Below are 23,828 nucleotides of genomic sequence, written 5' to 3'. Positions count from 1 at the left end.
CTTCCCGTGTCACATGGTTGCTAAGCAACAAGCAAAGGGCTGCATTCAAGACCAGTAGTAGAGGTTTGTTCATTGTACTTTATAATATGACAAATAATAACCCCTCACGGCTTCTCGAGGCCCTTTGCATGGCACAGGCATTGCTCGTCTGCCATCTAAGTTAGTGGGACATATTGTGCGTTGTATTAATTCAGAGGAACGTTTTCACCAAGGTTAGGCTAAAGTCTAGACATTTTGAGACACTATAACAGCATTTTAGGATGATAAGTTGCATGAAGTTTCCCAGTGAAACTGTTTGGCTGACTAGAGGAATAACAAATGTAATTATACTAGGGTAAGTAAGGCTTGTTGTAGAAATGAGTCATGAAGCAAGTTAGCCTATGAATGAAAGGACAATGGGGCATCACATTTGTGCTTAAGCAGCAATTGCACATGCATTCATTACAAGTACAACATAAAAATTATCTGTTTGTTGAGCATTAATTAATGAGATACCAACACAATACATGTCACTTCCTACTGGCAATCAATGCCATTTCCACTTAAAGCACAATTGAATGCTCTAGAAGTTAAACAAAATAAGGAGCAGACATTATATGCCTACCATTCTTAGATCTGTGAGACAGGTTCTAAGATAGGGCAGGGTCAATAAGACCTTAACTGGATACTGGTATGGAAGCATGCAAGACAGGATTATCACAAAATATATAGATTGTATTACAAATATAGTAAAGTACGCCAGTTTACTGGTCAGGCGTAATTGATGTCACCAAAGGTAATTTACAGTTTTACAAAGGCCTGAAACAAAACACAGCCAATTTTATGTGGAAGCACAGCAAACTGATTTTCAGTGCAACACAGCAAACACAATATTCAACAGGGATTCAATATCAAAGGTCTAACAGACTAAGGTGTTACGTGAATAAAACTGCATGCTCTCTCAATCCCCCCTCCCCCCCCAAAAAAACAGTAAGCTATCAAACACAATACATACCTCTGCTGCCTCAGCTGTCTCAAGTTCACTCCACTCGACACAGCCACCATTTATTTTTTAGGTTGTTTTTTAACCTTAATTTAAGCAGGGGGTCATGCTGAGACCGTGGTCTCTTTCGCACATGAGCTCTGCATGAACACACCAATAAACAACAATTACACTATACATATCTATAAACACATCAATTACACCCCACTGGCACAGATGTCAATTCAACGTCTATTCCACGTTGGTTCAATGTAATTTCCTTGAAATTACGTGGAAACAACGTTGATTCAACCAGTGTGTGCCCAGTAGGACAAAAGATGAAAAGCAAAACAACCATATGAAACAAACACATTCTTAAGTAGAGTTTCAAGTTGTAATGTCACGTGCACAAGTACAGTGAAATGTCTTTCTTAACCCAACAATGCAGTAATCAATATCAATGTAGTACTAAAAATAACATAAGGCAGAACAAAAACACACACATACAAAGAATTAAGAAGAACACAATAAGTAACCTATATACAGGGTCAGTTCCAATCCCATATTTACAATGTGCAGGGATATTGCAGCAATAGACATCAGGATATATGATAAACAAAGTAGCAGCAGCGTTTATGATTACTGTATGTGAGTGTGTGTGTGTGTGTGTGTGTGTGTGTGTGTGTGTGTGTGTGTGTGTGTGTGTGTGTGTGTGTGTGTGTGTGTGTGTGTGTGTGTGTGTGTGTGTGTGTGTGTGTGTGTGTGTGTGTGTGTGTGTGTGTGTGTGTGTGTTGAAGTGTCAGTGTTCATGAGTGTGTAGAGTCCTGTGAGTGTGCATAGAGACTAAAATATAAAATACAAGGGTCAACAATCCCATGTGTAACTCTGTTGTGTGTCGCACTGCTTTGCTTTATCTTGGCCAGGTCACAGTTGTAAATGAGAACTTGTTCTCAACTGGCCTACCTGGTTAAATAAAGGTGAAATAAATCAAATAAAAAACTCAGTTCGTGTAGCCATTTTGATAGCTTTTTAGCAGTCTTTTGGCTTGGGGATAGAAGCTGTTCAGGAGCCTGTTGGTGATTTAATGCACCAGTTACTGTGCTGAAGCAGAGGCCCTCTGACATCAAAGCAGAGGCCCTCTAACATATGCCTAAATTGGAAACCTGATCTCAGAGCATTTTGTGTTATTCTGTACGTAAATCTGAGACATTTGGCTAAGTTTAGGAGTTAGGTTAAAGGGTTAGGGTTAGCTAAAAGGTTAAGGTTAGGGTTAGCTTAAAGGATTAAGGCTATCTGGATATTAAGGCTACCTGGCTATCACTTTTTTTGGTTACTCCCTGATTCCATGTGTTATTTCATAGTGTTGATGTCTTCACTATTATTCTACAATGTAGAAAATAGTAAAACTAATACAAATAATGAGTAGGTGTGTCCAAACTTTTGACTGGTACTGTATATATATATATATACACACTACTGTTCAAAAGTTTGGGGTCACCTAGAAATGTCCTTGTTTTTGAAAGAAAAGCACATTTGTTGTCCATTAAAATAACATCAAATTGATCAGAAATACAGTGTAGACATCATTAATGTTGTAAATGACTATTGTAGCTGGACACGGCTGATTTTTTATGGAATATCTACATAGGTGTACAGAGGCCCATTATCAGCAACCATCACTCCTGTGTTCCAATGGCACATTGTGTTAGCTAATCCAAGTTTATCATTTTAAAAGGTTAATTGATCATTAGAAAACCCTTTTGCAATTATATTAGCTGTAAGGGTTTTCTTCTGGTGAAAGAGAGGCGGACCAAAATGCAGCGTGGTGGTTATTCATGTTTTTAATAAAGACGACTATACATGAACAGACTATACAAAACAAGAAAAGTGAAAACCTAAACAGTCCTATCTGGTGCAAACACAGAGACAGGAACAATCACCCACAAAACCCAACACAAAACAGGCTACCTAAATATGGTTCCCAATCAGAGACAATGACTAACACCTGCCTCTGATTGAGAACCATATCAGGCCAGACATAGAAATAGACAAACCAGACACACAACATAGAATGCCTACCCAGCTCACGTCCTGACCAACACGAAATCAAGGAAACACATACGAACGATGGACAGAACGTGACATTAGCACAGCTGAAAACTGTTGTTCTGATTAAAGAAGCAATAAGTGGGAGGCCCCAGTGCACAACTGAACAAGAGGACAAGTACATTAGAGTGTCTAGTTTGAGAAACAGACACCTCACAAGTCCTCAACTGGCAACTTCATTAAATAGTATCCGCAAAACACAAGTCTCAACGTCAACAGTGAAGAGGCGACTCCGGGATGCTGGCCTTCTAGGCAGAGTTCCCCTGTCCAGTGTCTGTGTTATTTTGCCCATCTTAATCTTTTATTTTTATTGGTCAGTCTGAGATATGGATTTTTCTTTGCAACTCTGCCTAGAAGGCCAGCATCCCAGAGTCGCCTCATCCCTGTTGACGTTGAGACTGGAGTTTTGCGTGTGCTATTTCATGAAGCTGCCAGTTGAGAACTTGTGAGGCATCTGTTTCTCAAACTAGACACTCTAATGTACTTGTCTTCTTGCTCAGTTGTGCACCAAGGCCTCCCACTCCTCTTTCTATTCTGGTTAGAGCCAGTTTGTGTTGTTCTATGAAGGGAGTAGTACACAGCGTTGTTCGAGATCTTCAGTTTCTTGGCAATTTCTCGCATGGAATAGCCTTCATTTCTCAGAACAAGAATAGACTGGCTAGGTTCAGAAGGAAGGTATTTGTTTTTGGCCATTTTGAGCCTGTAATCGAACACACAAATGCTGATGCTCCAGATACTCATCCAGTCTAAAGAAGGCCAATTTTATTGCTTCTTTAATCAGACCAACAGTTTTCAGCTGTGCTAACATAATTGCAAAAGGGTTTTCAAATGATCAATTAGCCTTTTAAAATTATAAACTTGGATTAGCTAACACAATGTGCCATTGGAACACAAGAGTGATGGTTGCTGATAATGGGCCTCTGTAAGCATATATATATTCCATAAAAAAATCTGCCGTTTCCGGCTACAATAGTCATTTACAACATTAACAATGTCTGTATTTCTGATCAATTTGATGTTATTTTAATGGACAAAAAATGCGCTTCCATTACAAAAACAAGGACATTTCTGTGTCCCCAAACTTTTGAATAATGATAATAATAAAACAATCTGATGGGGATTGTTTCCAGACACGGCACGTAATACTTCCTGTGCATTGTAGTCATGGTGGGTTGAATCATTATGTGTTTATATGTTTCTTTTGTCAACTTCAATATTTGTTAAGAGTACACTGGCGCAAGTTAAGAGATTCCGCATTACGTCATCGGCAGAGGCCACATACTCGAAGCAAATGTTGGGTAGTGCTAACATTACGCGAACATTTCGAATACAGCACCACGGCAAAAAGCGTTAGTAATAACAGGATTAGCAGCGTTCTAGGTGTAATGGTGAATTGATCTAAATGAATCGTAATCATATATATGGATACGGCTGACACTTCAATTCCTGGAGGTAAACAATGCAGTTTTATGACCATGCCTCGATGTCCTGGTAAGTACAGACAGCACAAATGCACTGCAACATCGGTAGTGAAACGACATTATCACTCGTTTAAAATCCAAGTTACTGTGTAGTGGGAACTAGTGAGATCGAGAAAAAAAATGTATCACGAGGCAAAATGCATGCCAATTAATAGGGTTCAACTATTGACTATTTGGGTGTTGTAAAAATGACACCGTTATGTCGCTCATTTGTAGGGATGCTTCTGTCGTTACAGGGATACAGGTTATTTTGCAATCGATGTGCATATAAATCTGTCATCTGCTGCCTGTTGCCTTTCTTCACTCATGTGTGTTTGACAAAAACATTGAAATATCATACTGTTTCTCAATTCTTTCTGAAATACACTAGAGCTGAGCATGATCCATTCTAGATAAAATAATCTAGTCATTGACATGGCCATCATGGCTGGTTGTAAAACTGTAATGGCATCATTAACCAACAGTTTGGTATAGAGCGCATACATTTCCTACCCATCCAGTTGTTTCTGTTGCAGAGATTACCTGAAGCAGCTTCACTAATCACCAGTATAAAGTTGCCAGTATCATTTTTTTTTCCTCCATCAAGGAGTTCACGTTGGAACACAGTGTCAGTTCAGGAACCACACAGTTCTATTCAGGAACAACAACCATAAACACGTCAAGAACACTCGTGAGTTTTTGTCTTGTGGAGCCATGACCCTTGGCCTCTTTGCAATGTCTCTGAGTTGTACCAGTTCAGTGCTGTCTGCCCAGGCCAGAGGCCCCACGAGCAGATAACTGACTGGGGCAACTCAGAGACATGCAGTGTCCAGTGTAATAGACTCCCAGACAGACAACAGAAGACTGTTTAGACTTCTTATTAACTGACTATATAGGCTGCTATAAATACACCATTTCAATATGTGATGGTCATTTTTTGTTGGTGATTTCTGTACAGTTAACTTCATAACTGAACAAAGTAGACGGCTCTACACCCAGCTCTACACTGTGGTTGGAAATCAGGTGCCAACATCAATTATATTCTAATGATGTAAAAATAACACTGGGCAATCAGTGGATGAAAGTAAATACATGAACAGCTGCAATATGTAGCGTATGACTCAGTCTGCTATGGGCATATGCAGGGTCACAACTCAAGCAACTGCTCGCGTCCCGGAAATACTGTATGACAACCTGATCCAAGTAGTTTAAGAATATACATGAAAAACACCACAGTCTCCTGTGCTTTTCTTTCTTCGCCTGTGGTAAAAATAGAGCCATAATATAAATAAGGGACTTATAAGGGAATGGTTCAGCGGGCCTGGAACTCAGTTAATAACTGGGCAAGAGAGTATATATCCCCTGCAGCAATAAATGTGATCATTTTAATAACGCTGAGAGAAACGGACTTTATAGCCTCAGTTTGATTCTGGCAGAGGTGGAGAGTTACAAGTCATCTGCAATGTTTAGTTTATGGTGTACGATGATTTGCTCGTTTCAGGGCAGTTATTTTCTAATACTGCAAGTGTATTTGACATTGGCACAGAGCAAGAGTAATGCTTGCTGGGCAGGCGCCAAGCGAGAGGTTGGAAGGGACTGCAACTGGAGAGCCAGCAAATCTGTACAAGAATGTGGAGCCTGCTCATTTGAAGTTAAAGATAGAGGCAGCAGCACAAGCTGTGTCCTGACCGTTTCTAATTTCAGATATCTGACTGTCGCTAAGCTAACCACCGTCCAACTGAGGCTGGCTACTTTTGTTGTCACGCTTGCCTGGTAGAGAGGGCTTCATACTCTGTACAGTTGTTAAGAAAGACAAACCTTTGGAGTAGCACACAGACAGACAAGGAGAAGGAGAAGGAAACAGAGGAACATGGTACATTCTGAAGGGTACGTTCAACATTGACAAGTTTGTAATCTCCTGATTTGTGTTGCTTGTAGTTTTCAATCTTCACCAGGGGAATAGTAGTTTGTGTCAATCTTAGTTATTTATTTCACAGTTTAAAAATAGCCTTTGTAAGGTCAAATACTTAGCACAAGAACTTGTCTCTGTTACTTTTGTGATATGAAAAGGGAGTTTGAGTATGTTACATGTTATTATTAGTTAGTTATGTGTTTCTGTACTACTGTATATGAGACATCTACCGTAGATTGCTCTTGGATGATTAATGAATTATTAACTGAAAAGTGTTTTACATTGTTGTTACTTACTTCAACTCAAACTTTACATTACAGACAGATAATTTTTGTTTACAGTCATCTTTATTGTATAAATACCGTGTCTAATGAATTCAGTATTTTTTTTAACCAATTTTACCCAGTGTTACCATAGAGGGCGTAACTCTGCAGAAAAGGATCTGTGTGCAGAAAAATAGTTGTCATCTTTGTTTATGGGTACAGTACCTTGAATTAGACTTTGTAATGAAACATTTGGAAGTTCCTGCATAATATTAGCATATTTATCACTTTCAATTATATAAATTCTAAAGTCTTATTTGTTGAAAATTGGCCCTTCTTAGTAGAACGAGTGTAATGAGTCAAAGTTGTTTATAATATCTGTTCTCATTGTATAATTGACAAGTTCTATCCTAGTTTTATTCTATTTGTAATTACAATGTTTTCAAATCCTGATTCAAACATTAGTGGTGCCTGTTAGATCTTCAAGAGAAGATGTATGATGAGAGGGTGGTGAAAAACATTGCTCCACAAACTTGGACCACTCTAAGGGGATACGAAGACATTGCACCCTATTTTTTTTTTTATGGACAATGGAGTGACGAGATTCTTTGTTACTATGGCAACTTAGCACATGACTATGTGTATTAGACAGCCTTGGACAGTGCAGCGAGGCATGGTGTGAGCGTTCGCTCGCTCTGCCACTCTGCCCCCTGTGAAACACTCTTCCTTGTCTCACTCAGGTTTTTCAATGCCCTGACTTTTGTTTGTATACTTACATGTTTTAGTGTGTCCTGAAGGTCAACCGGTAAGAACCTATCTGTCATCAGTGTTTCCCCTGGGGTTTTAGAGTCCCTCTTGGCTGCACAGACTGTTTTTTGATGTTTTAAAGCTAATTTCCTGCAATTCTACAAATTTTACCATGGGGCAGAGATAATATTTTACACTTTTAAAGCTAGTTTCCTGTAATTCTACAACAACAAAAAATCATGGTGCTGAGAGAACATTTTCAGTTAAAGCTAATTTCTTGCAATTCTACACATTTGGACTTGTGAAGTAACTGTCCAGTGAAAATCTAACTTTTAAAAGTTCATATTCTGTTAACTCATACCCAAATAATATTGTTGACTCAACCTATACTCGCATTTGTGGCCAAAGCATAAATTGGAGATGAACCCCATCTCAAACTTGCATCTTAAACAGACCGTTTAAAAAATGCTTGCTTGTTTTCTCTTAAGCCTTGTTCACATGGCAGTTTGAATTGACTCAAATCCACATTTTTTGGCATATCCCACTTGAATCTGTTCTTTTTCCTGCATTCCCGAACAGCCAAAAAGCACATGGAATTGTATATTTCAAGCCACATTTCAAACCACTTTCATAGGTTCTTTTGAAATCAGATACAAATTTGATTCCTGGCCATACGGCTTGTCTGAACGGTCAAATCTGATTTATTTGCCCTAAAGTGGGTTTTAGACTGTTATTTGGTATATCTTGTTACTTGCTAGTTACTCTGTTGACAGTTTGACAAGAACATGTGGTAGCTAACTAGCTTGTTCATTGTTTACAAACAAATTAGTTAATGTGCTAGAAAGCTAAACCGCTACCTAGATAGATAGTTGACTGCTGTGGCTAGACAAAAATAACTAATTTTGAAAGTTGGATCATCTTATCCTTTAAGGCTTTAAAAGTGTTCTTATACTTTGATTTTGAACATTCAAAGTAAATGGGAAACGTCCATGGCAGGCATTGTTGTCACCTTAGTTTGCTACAGAACTTCTGAGTGATAGGAAGCACGAGCACCACCACCAATCAGCCTACACCACTAGCGTAGCCATGTTAGCAAATAACTGCTATCTGAACACACACAAATCCCATTTGCCACTTGTAAATTTGCCATTTGGACAGTCGATATTCCAAAACGGATTTGGAAAAGAAAAACGTCATACTACTGAGAAAGATGAGCTGGCCAATCAGTGGTCTTGGGGAGAATGAGCTGGCCAATCAGTGGTCTACTGTATTCATATTTTTAATGACTGGTATATGCCCACACCATTCTGTTGTTAGGGTACAACCATACCATTCTGTTGTTGGGGTACACCCATACCATTCTGTTGTTGAGGTATACCCATAACAATTCAGGAAACACTGGTCATGCATGCCACCATTTATTCAAGTGAAGATGGGCAGTGTGAGGAGGTAAAAAATGATCAGCATTGATGAAAAAAAATGACCCTAAGTGTCAATAATTGTACAGATGATGTTTAGTGATGGCCTCTTGGAACTACTGATACAGTATCTTGTTCGGATTCAGGCAATGAAGTGAATTTAGAAAATAGTGTGTGGGTAGTGACATCAAGTGGATGATGATACAGTATGTAGAGTGTAATGGTGGTGATAGCCAAGGGGATAGTGTTGCGCTTGTTGAATAGTGTGTTTTAACTCTGTACTGAGGGCTTGCTAAATGCATCGAGTCAGCAGGACTGTAGGACATATAGTACATGATAGAAGTTACAGCTGAGCAGTAGCACTACTATGTGAATAATACTACAACTACTAACAAGCTGTTGAGTTAGTAGTGTTACATTCATGTATTCAAATGGCAAAATGATTACCTGGGAAGCACTATATTTTGCTGCACACATTCATCCATTACAAAGGTATCACTATTAGAAAGTAAACTGTCATATCCAGTGATGTAATCCTGCTAAGTCATTACTAATGAATAGTCACTCAGTTTTCCTCTCCTTCTGATCAGAATGATTGAAGATCGTGGGAGGAGTGGCGACATCATGGCGGAGAGACGACAACTGTTCGCAGAGATGCGTAAGTGTCCAGGGCCATCTCTAAAGAGAGACACACATTCCAAGTATTATAACTATAGTATACATAATAATGTTATTAATGACATTTACCAAGTCATTTACTAGGTTACTTCTATAAAATATTAATATCATTAGCATCCAGTATAGGCTTACACAGAAGAACAGCGTTCATTCGGAAAACTAGACAGACATCGAGTGTTAATGTCCACATGAATAGCCTATGAGCAACACTTTTCTCCCAAGAGCTCCGCACAGTCTATCCTCAGCAGCATTCCTGTGTTACTGTCTTTCATATTGCCTTTCACAATTAATGTATTTTTCCTACAGGGGCACAAGAGTTGGATTCCATAAGATTGTCCACATATAGAACTGCTTGCAAACTCAGATTCGTTCAGAAGAAATGCAATCGTGAGTATGGTGTGATATCCTATGTTTGATAGTAATAGTCGTGAGTATGGTGTGATATCCTATGTTTGATAGTAATAGTCGTGAGTATGGTGTGATATCCTATGTTTGATAGTAATAGTCGTGAGTATGGTGTGATATCCTATGTTTGATAGTAATAGTTGTGAGTATGGTGTGATATCCTATGTTTGATAGTAATAGTTGTGAGTATGGTGTGATATCCTATGTTTGATAGTAATAGTCGTGAGTATGGTGTGATATCCTGCGTTTGATAGTAATAGTTGTGAGTATGGTGTGATATCCTGTGTTTGATAGTAATAGTTGTGAGTATGGTGTGATATCCTGTGTTTGATAGTAATAGTCGTGAGTATGGTGTGATATCCTGTGTTTGATAGTAATAGTCGTGAGTATGGTGTGATATCCTGCGTTTGATAGTAATAGTTGTGAGTATGGTGTGATATCCTGTGTTTGATGGTAATAGTCATGAGTATGGTGTGATATCCTATGTTTGATAGTAATAGTTGTGAGTATGGTGTGATATCCTGTGTTTGATAGTAATAGTTGTAAAATTGTCTCTAAAAAATGACCGCTAAAAGAGAACAGTGTACATGCATTTCTATTGGATTCTATTCCATTCTGTTCTTTTACAGTCCATTTGGTGGACATCTGGAACGTGATCGAGGCGTTCAGAGAGAACGGCCTGAACACCATGGACCTCAACACAGAGTTCACTGTGGCTCGCCTGGAAGCAATACTATCGACCATCTTCTACCAGCTCAACAAGCGCATGCCCACCACACACCAGATCAATGTGGAACAGTCCATCAGTCTGCTACTCAACTTTCTCCTGGCTGCCTATGACCTGTGAGTATCCACCATCACCTCATTACTGTGGGACTGTTTTTTTCTGTCTGTCTGTGTCTGTGTGTGTGTCTGTGTGTGTCTGTGTGTCTGTGTCTGTGTGTCTGTGTGTCTGTGTGTCTGTGTGTCTGTGTGTGTGTGTGTGTGTGTCATTTAATTGAAGGGAAGTGTTGACAGGTGATAAATCTGTCCACAGTACACAAGGTCTTTCATGGGAGTATGGAAGTCCAGACTGAATGTTGTTATAACGATGCAATGGTCTCATAATGTTCTTGTGCCATTGATTCATCTTTACTTCTGATGAAAGACAAGAGAAAGTAAACAGTAAAAATTACATAGTGAAGATAAATGCAATTGGGCCCTTTTTGCTTGTTTTAAGCGTTGTTTTTAATTTATTTAACTAGGCAAGTCCGTTAAGAACAAAGTCTTATTTACAGCCTAGGAACATTGGGTTAACTGCCTTGGTCAGGGGCAGAATGACACATTTTTACCTTGTCAGCTCAGGGATTTAATGTAGCAACCTTTCGGTTACCGGCCCAACACTCTAACCACTAGGCTACCTGCCGTTCCAGGCAGGTTGCACAGGTATAAGAGCAACTTAAAGGGATACTAAGGATTTTGGCAATGAAGTCCTTTATTTACTTCCCCGGAGTCAGATGAACTCATGGATACCATTTTTAGGTTTCTGAATCCAGTATGAAGGAAGTTAAACATAGTTTTGTGACTACGGTTAGTGCAATGACTGGAATTCTATGGTATTTACTAGCATGCTAGCAGTTACCATAGACATCCAGTCATTTCTCTAATGCTACACTACATGACCAAAAGTTTGTGGACACGAGCTCATCGAATATCTCATTCCAAAATTATGGGAATTGGAATATGGAATATGGAGTTGGTCCCCCCTCTTTGCTGCTATAACAGCCTCCACTCTTCTGGGAAGGCTTTCCACTAGATGTTGGAACATTGTTGTAGAGACTTGCTTCCATTTAGCCACAAGAGCATTAGTGAGGTCAGGCACTGATGTTGGGTGATTAGGCCTGGCTCGCAATCGGCATTCCAATTCATCCCAAAGGTATTTGATGGGGTTGAGGTCAGGGCTCTGTGCAGGCCAGTCAAGTTCTTCCACACCGATCTCACACCGACCATTTCTGTATGGACCTCGCTTTGTGCACGGGGGCATTATCATGCTGAAACAGGAAAGGGCCTTTCCCAAACTGTTGCCACAAAGTTGGAAGCACAGAATCATCTAGAATATAATTTTATGCTGTAGCGTTAAGATTTCCCTTCACTGGAACTAAGGGGCCTAGCCCAAACCATGAAAAACAACCCCAGGTCATTATTCCTCCTCCCACCAAACGTTGCAGTTGGCACTATGCATTGGGGCAGGTAGCGTTCTCCTGGCATCCGCCTAACCCAAATTTGTCATCGGACTGTCAGATTGTGAAGCGTAATTCATCACTTCATAGAGCGCGTTTCCACTGCTCCAGAGTCCAATGGCGGCAAACTTTACACCACTCCAGCCCTTCGCTTGGCATTGCGCATGGTGATCTTAGGCTTGTGTGGGGTGCTATGCCATGGAAACCCATTTCATGAAGCTCTCGACGAACAGTTCTTGTGCTGATGTTGCTTCCAGAGGAAGTTTGGAACCGAGGACAGACGATTTAAAAAATCCTAATACTGTACCAGGTTGAAAGTAACTGCGCTCTTCAGTATGTTTGTCTATAGATATTGCATTGCTGTGTGCTCAATTTTATACACCTGTCAGCAACAGGTGTGGCTGATATAGCTGAATCCACTGATTTGAAGGGTTGTCCATGTACTTTTGTATATATGTTGTAGTTAGCAGTTATGCAAACGCTAGTTAGCAGTTATGCAAACGCTAGTTAGCAGTTATGCAAACGCTAGTTAGCAGTTATGCAAACGCTAGTTAGCAGTTATGCTAACGCTAGTTAGCAACTTCCTCCAAACTGCACGCAGGGACATAAAAATGGTATTGACGAGTTCATCTGACTCTGGAGTGTCCTTTTAATGTTAAAGTGTTTAAATCATTGCAAGTATTATTCTTAAACTGTATATTCTTGACCTGTTCAAATTATACAAGTACACAAATACTAAACACATTTCCTCTTTTAGGGAAGGCCTCGGGAAAATGTCTGTCTTTGTTGTGAAGATGGCCCTAGCAACCATCTGCGGAGGAAAGATTTTGGATAAATTAAGATGTAAGCTCACCCGTTCATCTTTGTTAAGAATAATACATTAGAGAGAGAATTAACCATTTGCAGAGAATGAATTGTCAATGTTAGCTTTTTGTTAACTTATTAATAGTTATCCTGAACAATTTAAAATGTGTTTAGTCAGTGAAGTCTCTCTCTATTGAGGAATTTAGTAATACAACAAAATTTGTTTCCAGTGGGTTTTTCCCTTGAAGTCTGTATGCCTGCACTATTGTTCCTAGATGAAAAAGAGAACAGTGGCCCTTAACTCTCCACGGCTGGGAGAAGTCATTATTTATAATCTGAAGGATAGGGTTTATTACATAATCCACCAAATCTAGTGCATCAGACAGCCGCAGCAACTCATGGGGAAAGTAAATGGAAGGTTAGGGTATTTTAGCTTATGTTTTGTGGTAATTACTATGTATTGCTACACAGCTTTAATTTGTTTTTGTTCTTTGTAAATGCAATACACAGCATGATCGCACTGTCTAATGCTGCAATTAGCTAACAATGGTGACAGCTGACAATTAATTTGATAAATTATTTATATATATTTTGCAGTAATGCCTCCCCTCCCATTTTCTTCACAGATATTTTTTCACAGATATCAGACCCTGGTGGCATAATGGTGTACTCCCAATTCGACCAGTTTCTGAGGGAGGTTCTCAAATTGCCAATGACTGTTTTTGAGGGGCCTTCCTTTGGCTATACTGAGCAATCCACAAGAACCTGCTTTGCACAGCAGGTAAGAGTCCCCATCTACACTGAAAATTAACATACAAGTAAATCAATGAATGAATGAATGAATGAATAACACACTATAGGTATAGAGACTGGATGGATGTTGTAATTGTGTATAAAACATCCTTTATAAAACTATATTTTCCTTGTAGTACTAGCTACCCCATATGCATAACCTGTATGTGATGTGTAACTCTGTCCTCTCTACTGCATGTCGACAGAAAAAGGTCTCCCTCAACACATTCCTGGACACGATGATGTCAGATCCTCCTCCTCAGTGTCTGGTGTGGTTACCACTCATGCATCGCTTGGCTAATGTGGAGAATGGTGAGCCATCACCGCCACCACGGCATATTTAACACGTTCCTGGGTAGCACTGGGTATGAATTTTGTCTCACACCATCACATTGAGTCACCACATAGTAGACACACTTGCGCAAACACACACATACACACCCTTCCACCATCACATCACCCTGCCCGATCCCTCGTGATTGACAAGGTACAAAATTAGTCATTAGTCTCACAAACACACTGATGTTCACAGAACACACTCCTTTATTTGAAGAACGCTGTCTGAGAGACCTGCAAAACATCCCAGTGCTGTTGTCTTATATAAAGATATCAGTTGCAAACCAATTTGTGTTTGTATTAACAACGTTTGGGGTGTGTGTGTATATGTACGCCCCTGTGTGTATGTGGACTTGAATGCACATGTTGGTGTGTGTGCCCCCCCCACCTTGCCCCCTCCGCCCCTGCAGTGTTTCACCCGGTCGAGTGCTCCTACTGCCACAGTGAGAGTATAATGGGCTTCCGCTACCGCTGCCAACAATGTCATAATTACCAGCTCTGTCAGGACTGCTTCTGGAGGGGGCATGCCAGCGGTTCCCATAGCAACCAGCACCAAATGAAGGAGTACACGTCATGGGTAAGGGGGGTGACGGGGTGGGGAGATGAGGGGGACGCCAGCCAACGATTTCTGCTCAGCTTCACCCAACACATTACAGTGCTATAGGGATGGATGATGAAAGTGTGATTTGATTCCCTCACCTGTGGCAAGGAATATTACATGCAGTGTATTTCCCTTGATCTCTGATGTTCTGCATGTGGCCAGATACATTTAAATGATATGGATAGGCAGTGGAGAAATGCATTTTATATATGGATTGTACTGTATGTGCTGTGACATTTTGGTCAGTGGCATCTAATCCTATATGATATTTTGAAAGTGATTACTCTGTTTGAAGTACCTCTTCTTGCCCTCTGAAATCATACCTAGCGAATGTTTGTGTTTCTCCCAGAAATCGCCTGCTAAGAAGTTATCTAATGCTCTCAGCAAATCACTGAGCTGTGCTACTAGCAGAGAACCTTTACACCCCATGTTTCCTGACATGCCAGAAAAACCTCTGAACCTAGCCCACATTGTGTAAGTATGGAGCTATTCTATTCATACAGTATCACTTGTATTCAAGACCACAGTCATCCTATTAAATTCCTGTCAATTTCAGATCCATCCCATAATCCCATACTACAGCCCTGTATCCCCAAAGTAATAACCACAATTGGTAAAAACAGATGTTTCATCTTTGCTCCATTTTTCTTTGTGTGTGTTCTGGAAATGAACAATGTCAATATGAAGCCACGGTCCTTTAGTGCTACAGTATATATTTGATGCATTACTTTTCCAACCCTTAACAGCTAAGCCAAGTCATATGTAGGGTTGCTATATCCCAGGAACTTTCAATAAATGTCCTGGTTTTCCCAAAATACCTGTTGGAAGATACCCGGAATCAGGAGAGAATAAGCAGGAAATGTAAGCCTCCAACCAGGATTTCTGGAAAACCAGGGAATTTATTGAAAGTTCCCAAAATTTAGCAACCCTAGTCAGATGTCTAAGCTGTAGTGTGGAAAAGAGTGGCAATGCATTCTAAGGGCTGAGAATCTTGAGACAAATGTTGATTTTGACACCTACGTAGATTATTTTCATGTGGAAGTGAATTCAGTTGTACCACTCACTGTGGCCATTATAGTGCATGCATGGGTGATTGTAACTTATCTCTTTGTTCTTTTCTTGCTGCAAAATAGAGACACTTGGTAAGTTTGCTTTGAATACTTGCTAGAATATGTTGAATATGCTGCTATTCCTTTTAATTAGATCAAGTACTATAGAAGGTAGTGTATTATATTACTAGTAGCTAGTGCCATATTCTTTTGTCTGTTGTTTAATCGGATCATGTCGATCCTCCAGGGTCAATCCTTATATACTATGCCCTGTAGTTCCTCAAAGTGGCACCTTCATTTTAGCACAACAAACTTGTGTGCAGTTCACTACAGGTTTCTGCATCAATTATTCTGTCCCTCCTTTGCGCCACATGTGAATACCTTTTTAGGTCATGTAAACAATAAGATTATGAGGAGTTAATGACCTTCGGATGAGTGAGGAGGAAATCCACACGCACACATTCTTTATGTGATGTGTCACAATCAAAAACTGCAGCTATTGTGTTCCGACTCCCCAGCCCCATTCAATGCTCTTTCGGCCCTCTGAGATCTCGATGCGCACACACACGCACGCACGCACGCAGGCAGGAACGCACACACACACACATACACACACACACACAAACACAAACATTTATGCGACAGTTGCTTCTCTTCCATTTGATGATGATTGTTTGAACATGATCATGTTTGTCTCCTGCACTACAGGCCTCCCAGACCAATGAATAGCACCAATGACTTCATGCTCTCCCACTCCATGCCCACATCAGGGAACCCTTACTCCACTAAGAAGTGAGTATCTGATATATCAGTCAGAAAGTCTGCAATAATGCCGGGTATACAGAATTTTCAAAGACAGAATCAAGTTAGGTTACCTAACTGTACATATTTGTCATGAACATGAACACCTCTAAGCCCCCTTAAAATCCACACGTCAGTATGAATCCTACTAACCAATCTTTATTTTTCTAAACATTTTTGGATATATGCAGCTAATTTGTGGAGGTTTGTGTTGTCTCACTCTTTTGTCTGGTGTAAATAGCTGCCTTATAGTTCCAAGAATAATGAAGTTGAGCAGAAAAAAATGTTGGCTAGGGCTGCTTCAGATCTGTTGAAAGGAAGGGGGTAAGTGACCCAAGCGGGCATACTGCCTTGGAGAATGGTTTGGTAGTAACAGGGATCAAGGTAAGACCAAGTGCAGACTGTGTGAAGTAATAATGTTTATTGTAACAACAGGGGCAGGCAAACGACAGGTCAAGGCAGGCAAGGGTCGATAATCCAGAGTAGGAGCAAAGGTACAGGACGGCAGGCAGGCTCAGGGACAGGCAGAGTGCTCAGGTGGGTGGGTACAGGGTGAGGACAGGCAAGGGTCAACAAACAGGAGGACGAGAAAAAAATAGGCTGGGAAAGACAGGAGCTGACAGGACAAGCGCCGGTAAGCTTGACAAACAAGATGAACTGGCACAGACAGACAGAAAACACATGTATAAGTACCCAAAGGTAAGTGGGAGAGATGGGTGACACCTGGAGGGGTTGGAGACGAGCACAAGGACAGGTGAAACAGATCAGGGCATGACAGGTGGCTCAAATGCGTACGTGAACTAATTCAAATGGATTGAGGCTGGGTCCGGAATGGCATGCTATTCCCTACAGTATATAGTGCACTACTTTTGACCACGGCCAGGACTGGTCTAAAGAAGTGCTCTATTGTAGGGAATATGGTGCTTCTTCAGATGCAGACATAGTCATTATAGAGCATACACTGCAGTGGAATCAGTCACTCTTCTGATTTCCTATGTGTTTACAAAGTGATACTCAAGGATATATCTGAAATATGCTAGATGGTGTATGCATAGTAAAGACCATTAACCGTTCATTAGGGTAGAGTATCTATTACAATGCTTTTCATAGGTGTCCCACATTAACTGGGAGAGTTAAAGTAACTGCTGCAAGTCATTAATATTAGCTTTGAGTCTCTCTCTCAAGTTCCTTTTTTCTGTTTTCAGTGTACTGAACATGTACTTAACTGAATCACTCTCTGTCATTTTTTACAATGATTGACATACAACTACAGTCCCTTTTACATACTTGTAAGTTCTTTTATTTTCTGTTTTGCTGGCTCGTAATGTCAGCTTTGGACTCAGGAATAATATAAGTACACGGTAGATACACGTGCACACACACACTTTAGATTTGTGTGTATTGTTGTGAATTGTTAGATATTACTGCACTTTTGGAGCTAGGAACACAAGCATTTTGCTACACCTGCAATAACATCTGCTAAATATGTGTATGTGACCAATAACATTTGATTTGACAGAGCGAGCCAGGTAGAACCAAGGAAAGTTACAGGAGAAGTTACACACATAGTTTTCTGGCGTCAGTGAGTCCTCCATCTCTACATATAGGAACTGCACCTGCCCTTGGATGAGACAAAGGCTCCATTGGTTTAAACACGGACCCCATTCATAGAGCCAGGTTTGTAAAGATATGAACCTTCTAGGGATGGGCATTTGACATTGTTTGACTGTTCAAGTATTTACATTTAAAAAATGATATATTTTTTAGAACTCACGGCCTGCACTGGAAGAAATATGTCCGCATTTATCTATATAATCTATATATAGGCCTAAGCCAATAGAGCTCAACGATGCCAAATTTATCATGACCATTACAAATATCAAATCCTTATTGCTAAATTGCTCCATATATATTCAGTCAATAAAAAAGCAAGTGCAATTTAAGATACATTTATTGAATCCTTGATATCAACTAGTTATATTATATCGTTGAACACAATCTTCAAAAAGGCAGTAACCTCAGCAGTTGCTCTTGCTTGTAGAAACCTGTGGCCGTGCAATGGCATAGCCTTGCTTTTATAATTTAGCAGACACTCTTATTTCCTGAGCCCTTATCAAGACACCTATTTTATAGTTTTAAAAAAACTTGATGTAATAGAACAGAATATTTTTCAAAAGGAAAAAAAGATGCCACTACGAAGTGATGCGCATCTCCCGTCTGGATAAGTTATTCTCAAAGAGTGATCATTTATTATCACAGGCAAACTACATTTTCTTCATATGATGTTTCTTTAGACCTCTCTAAAATAAATAATAGATGTATTGTGATGGTGTAGGCTGTATTACATGGATTTATTGTGATGGTGTAGGCTATATTACATGGATTTATTGTGATGGTGTAGGCTATATTACATGGATTTATTGTGATGGTGTAGGCTGTATTACATGGATTTATTGTGATGGTGTAGGCTATATTACATGGATTTATTGTGATGGTGTAGGCTATATTACATGGATTTATTGTGATGGTGTAGGCTATATTACATGGATTTATTGTGATGGTGTAGGCTATATTACATGGATTTATTGTGATGGTGTAGGCTATATTACATGGATGTATTGTGATGGTGTAGGCTATATTACATGGATTTATTGTGATGGTGTCGGCTATATTACATGGATTTATTGTGATGGTGTAGGCTGTATTACATGGATTTATTGTGATGGTGTAGGCTATATTACATGGATTTATTGTGATGGTGTAGGCTATATTACATGGATTTATTGTGATGGTGTAGGCTATATTACATGGATTTATTGTGATGGTGTAGGCTATATTACATGGATTTATTGTGATGGTGTAGGCTATATTAAATGGATTTATTGTGATGGTGTAGGCTATATTAAATGGATTTATTGTGATGGTGTAGGCTATATTACATGGATTTATTGTGATGGTGTAGGCTATATTACATGGATTTATTGTGATGGTGTAGGCTGTATTACATGGATTTATTGTGATGGTGTAGGCTATATTACATGGATTTATTGTGATGGTGTAGGCTATATTACATGGATTTATTGTGATGGTGTAGGCTATATTACATGGATTTATTGTGATGGTGTAGGCTATATTACATGGATTTATTGTGATGGTGTAGGCTATATTACATGGATTTATTGTGATGGTGTAGGCTATATTACATGGATTTAGATTTAAAAATGTAGATGTTCCAAAGGTCAGCATCAGTAGCTTGAAGGCTGTGCGTGGAAGACAGAAGATGCTAAATGTGTTTATGTTCATTAACGGTCAATTACCATGAGACTGACAGTTATTTGCTTGACAATCACCGGCTGACAAAATGTCATGACCGCCACAGCCCTAATCATGCTGATCCATAGTACCTTGCGTGGATGTGATGATTAGTAGAGGTTGAATGGGGGCATGTTCTCTTCTTCTGGCATTTCAGGGCTGTTGACAACGTGGTTAACGTTGGGTTTTGGTCTTGGGAGTGTAGTAAGCAAACAGTACTTAGCAAAAATCACTCATTCAATCTTGAAATGCTTATTGAAATCATTAGCGTTATTAGACAGAGTGGTAGTTCGTGCATGACTAGGCTTTGCATCTTGGAGCTATAGGTTACTTGTGAATTTTTGTAAATGTCAAACCAATGACATATTGAAGTTTTGACATTCATTTACTTACAATACTTTCACTGTTGAAAACCCAAACACTGACTATTTAGATCAAATTCCCATAAGGAGATTATGATACAAGATATAAATGCCTATTTTTTTCTGTCTGTGTACTGTAGATGATTTGAAAATGCAGTACAGGTTCAGTATCACATTCATATCTATAGTAATTATTTCACAGGAGAATTCAACAGATGTATCCCAAAGGGATAGCATAACACAGCTTGGTTTTCATCTTTTGACTCATTCAATGACAGAGACTAGACATATTGCTCTCTCCAGACCTGTCCTTGCCCAGTACTCTCTTCCCCTCCCTGTTCTCATCATGTGTGTAATTTGTGTTCTGAAATCCTACACTGTTCCAGGTTAAACTACAGCCTTGATGTGCCCAATAGGCTGGCTGATAAATATGTTCTCATTGGGCTGTATGTGAATCTCATGCAAAACAACCCCACGTCATGATTAGTGTGGATTCCTCTGTCTGTAAAGTAAACACAGTGGGGAACTACTAGCTACAGTATTCACACAGTATTTACACCACCCCTGGCACTGTTCTCCCTTTTTTTTATTTAGCTACAAGCCTTAATACCGCATACACTACTCACATCAAACTGAATAAAGGAAGTACAGTGCCTTGCCAAAGTATTCATTCCCCTTGGCGTTTTTCCTATTTTGTTTCATTACAACCTGCAATTTAAATAGGTTTTTATTTGGATTTCATGTAATGAACATACACAAAATAGTCCAAATTGGTGAGGTGAAATTTAAAAAATAACTTGTTTTAAAAAATAAAATAAAACGTGAAGATGTGCGTGCATATGTATTCACCCCTCTGCTATGAAGCCCCTAAATAAGATCTGGTGCAACCAATTACTTTCAGAAGTCACATAATTCGTGGAAAGAATGGAAAGTATATGGAAAGAATATGGCACCACAACAAACCTTCCAAGACAGGGCCGCCCAACAAAACTCACGGACCAGACATGGAGGGCATTAATCAGCGAGGCAAAAAAGAGACCAAAGATAACCCTGAAGGAGCTGCAAAGGTCTACAGCGGAGATTGGAGTATCTGTCCGTAGGACCACTGTAAGCTGTACACTCCACAGAGCTGGGCTTTACAGAAAAGTGGCCAGAAAAAAAGCCATTGCTTTTTTAAAGAAAAAAATAAGCAAACACGTTTGGTGTTCACCAAAAGGCATGTGGCAGACTCCCCAAACATATAGAAGAAGGTACTCTGGTCGATAAGACAAAAATGTAGCTTTTTGGCCATCAAGGAAAACGCTATGTCTGGTTCAAACCCAATAGCTCTCATCACCCCGAGATACCATCCCCACAGTGAAGCATGGTGGTGGCAGCATCATGCTGTTGGGATGTTTTTCCATCAGCAGGGACTGGGAAACTAGTCAGAATTGAAGAAATTATGGATGTTGCTAAATACAGGGAAAATCTTGAGGGAAACCTGTTTCAGTCTTCCAGAGATTTGAGACTGGGACAGAGGTTCACCTTCCAGCAGGACAATGGCCCTAAACATACTGCGAAAGCAACACTTGAGTGATTTAAGGGGAAACATTTAAATGTCTTGGAATGGCCTAATCAAAGCCCAGACCTCAATCCAATTGAGAATCTGTGGTATGACTTGAAGATTGCTGTACACCAGCCGAACCCTTCCAACTTGAAGGAGCTGGAGCAGTTTTGCCTTGAAGAATGGGCAAAAATCCCAGTGGCTAGATATGCCAAGCTTATAGAGACATACCCCAAGAGACTTGCAGCCGTAAATGCTGTAAACTTTTTTATTCCACCTTTATTTAACCAGGTAGGCTAGTTGAGAACAAGTTCTCATTAGCAACTGCGACCTGGCCAAGATAAAGCATAGCAATTCTACACATACAACAACACAGAGTTACACATGGAATAAACAAAACATAGTCAATAATACAGTAGAACAAAAGTAAACAAAAAGTGTATATACACTGAGTGCAAATGAGGTAAGATAAGGGAGCTAAGGCAATAAATAGCCCATGGTGGCGAAGTTATTACAATATAGCAATTAAACACTGGAATGGTAGATGTGCAGAAGATGAATATGCATGTAGAGATACTGGGGAGCAAGATAAATAAATACTGTATGGGGTGAGGTAAGTAGATAGATGGGCTGTTTACAGATGGGCTATGTACAGGTGCAGTGATCTGTGAGCTGCTTTGACAGCTGGTGCTTAAAGCTAGTGAGGGAGATGTGAGTCTCCAGCTTCAGAGATTTTTGCAGTTTGTTCCAGTCATTGGCAGCAGAGAACTGGAAGGAAAGACGACCAAAGGAGGAATTGGCTTTGGGGTGACCAGTGAGATATACCTGCTGAAGCGCGTGCTACGAGTGGGTGCTGCTATGGTGACCAGTGAGCTGAGATAAGGCGGGGCTTTACCTAGCAGAGACTTGTAGATAACCTGTAGCCAGTGGGTTTGGCGATGAGTATGAAGCGAGGGCCAACCAACTAGAGCGTACAGGTCGCAATGGTGGGTAGTGTAAGGGGCTTTGGTGACAAAATGGAAGGCACTGTGATAGACTGCATCCAGTTTGTTGAGTAGAGTGTTGGAGGCTATTTTATAGATAACATCACCGAAGTCGAGGATCGGTAGGATGGTCAGTTTTACAAGGGTATGTTTGGCAGAATGAGTGAAAGATGCTTTGTTCCGATATAGGAAGCCAATTCTAGATTTAATTTTGGATTCGAGATGCTTAATGTGAGTCTGGAAGGAGAGTTTACCATCCAACCAGACACCTAGGTATTTGTATTTGTCCACGTATTCTAAGTCAGAGCTGCCCAGAGTAGTGATGCTGGACGGGCGAGCAGGTGCGGGCAGTGATCGGTTGAATAGCATGCATTTAGTTTTACTTGCGTTTAAGAGCAGTTGGAGTTGAAGGAGAGTTGTATGGCATTGAAGCTCGTCTGGAGGTTAGTTAACAGTGTCCAAAGAGGGGCCAGAAGTATACTGAATGGTGTCGTCTGCGTAGAGGTGTACCAGAGAATCACCAGCAGAAGAGCAACATCATTGATGTATACAGAGAAGAGTCGGCCTGAGGATTGAACCCTGTGGCACCCCCATAGAGACTGCCAGAGGTCCGGACAACAGGCCCTCCGATTTGACACACTGAACTCTATCAGAGAAGTAGTTGGTGAACCAGGCGAGGCAATCATTTGAGAAACTGCAAATAAGAATGTGGTGATTGATAGAGTCGAAAGCCTTGGCCAAGTCGATGAATACGGCTGCACAGTAATGTCTCTTATCAATGGCAATTATGATGTCGTTTAGGACCTTGAGCGTGGCTGAGGTGCACCCATGACCAGCTCTGAAACCAGATTGCATAGCGGAGAAGGTACGGTGGGATTCGAAATGGTCGGTAATCTGTTTGTTATCTTGGCTTTTGAAGACCTTAGAAAGACAGGGCAGGATAGATATAGGTCTGTAGCAGTTTGGGTCTAGAGTGTCACCCCCTTTGAAGAGGGGGATGACCGCGGCAGCTTTCCAATCTTTGGGAATCTCAGACGATACGAAAGAGAGGTTGAACAGGCTAGTAATAGGGGTTG

General features: G+C 40.2%; 1 protein-coding gene across 5 annotated transcripts in view; it reads left to right on the top strand.

The window, feature by feature from the left end:
- Positions 1–3,955: 3,955 nt before the first annotated feature.
- LOC118377994 (dystrobrevin alpha-like) overlaps positions 3,956–23,828 on the top strand; it is a 38,427-nt gene continuing 18,554 nt past the window's right edge. For 3 of the 5 annotated variants that reach the window (XM_052476798.1, XM_052476802.1, XM_052476801.1), the window contains exons 1-10: positions 3,956–3,989; positions 9,458–9,525; positions 9,852–9,932; positions 10,580–10,793; positions 12,927–13,012; positions 13,600–13,754; positions 13,972–14,077; positions 14,512–14,678; positions 15,052–15,176; positions 16,460–16,543. In XM_052476798.1, the coding sequence (XP_052332758.1) occupies positions 3,967–3,989; positions 9,458–9,525; positions 9,852–9,932; positions 10,580–10,793; positions 12,927–13,012; positions 13,600–13,754; positions 13,972–14,077; positions 14,512–14,678; positions 15,052–15,176; positions 16,460–16,543 (1,109 nt within the window). In that variant the 5' untranslated portion in view covers positions 3,956–3,966. Of the gene's footprint in view, positions 3,990–4,326; positions 4,559–6,169; positions 6,415–9,457; positions 9,526–9,851; positions 9,933–10,579; positions 10,794–12,926; positions 13,013–13,599; positions 13,755–13,971; positions 14,078–14,511; positions 14,679–15,051; positions 15,177–16,459; positions 16,544–23,828 lie in introns of those variants that run through there. The other 2 variants (XM_052476800.1, XM_052476799.1) reach the window with 2 other exon arrangements.

Source organism: Oncorhynchus keta, chromosome 23 (genome assembly GCF_023373465.1).
Source record: "Oncorhynchus keta strain PuntledgeMale-10-30-2019 chromosome 23, Oket_V2, whole genome shotgun sequence".
NCBI lineage: Eukaryota > Metazoa > Chordata > Actinopteri > Salmoniformes > Salmonidae > Oncorhynchus > Oncorhynchus keta.
The sequence above is the reverse complement of the archived record's forward strand: the minus strand, read 5'-3'. Positions and strand labels throughout refer to the sequence as shown.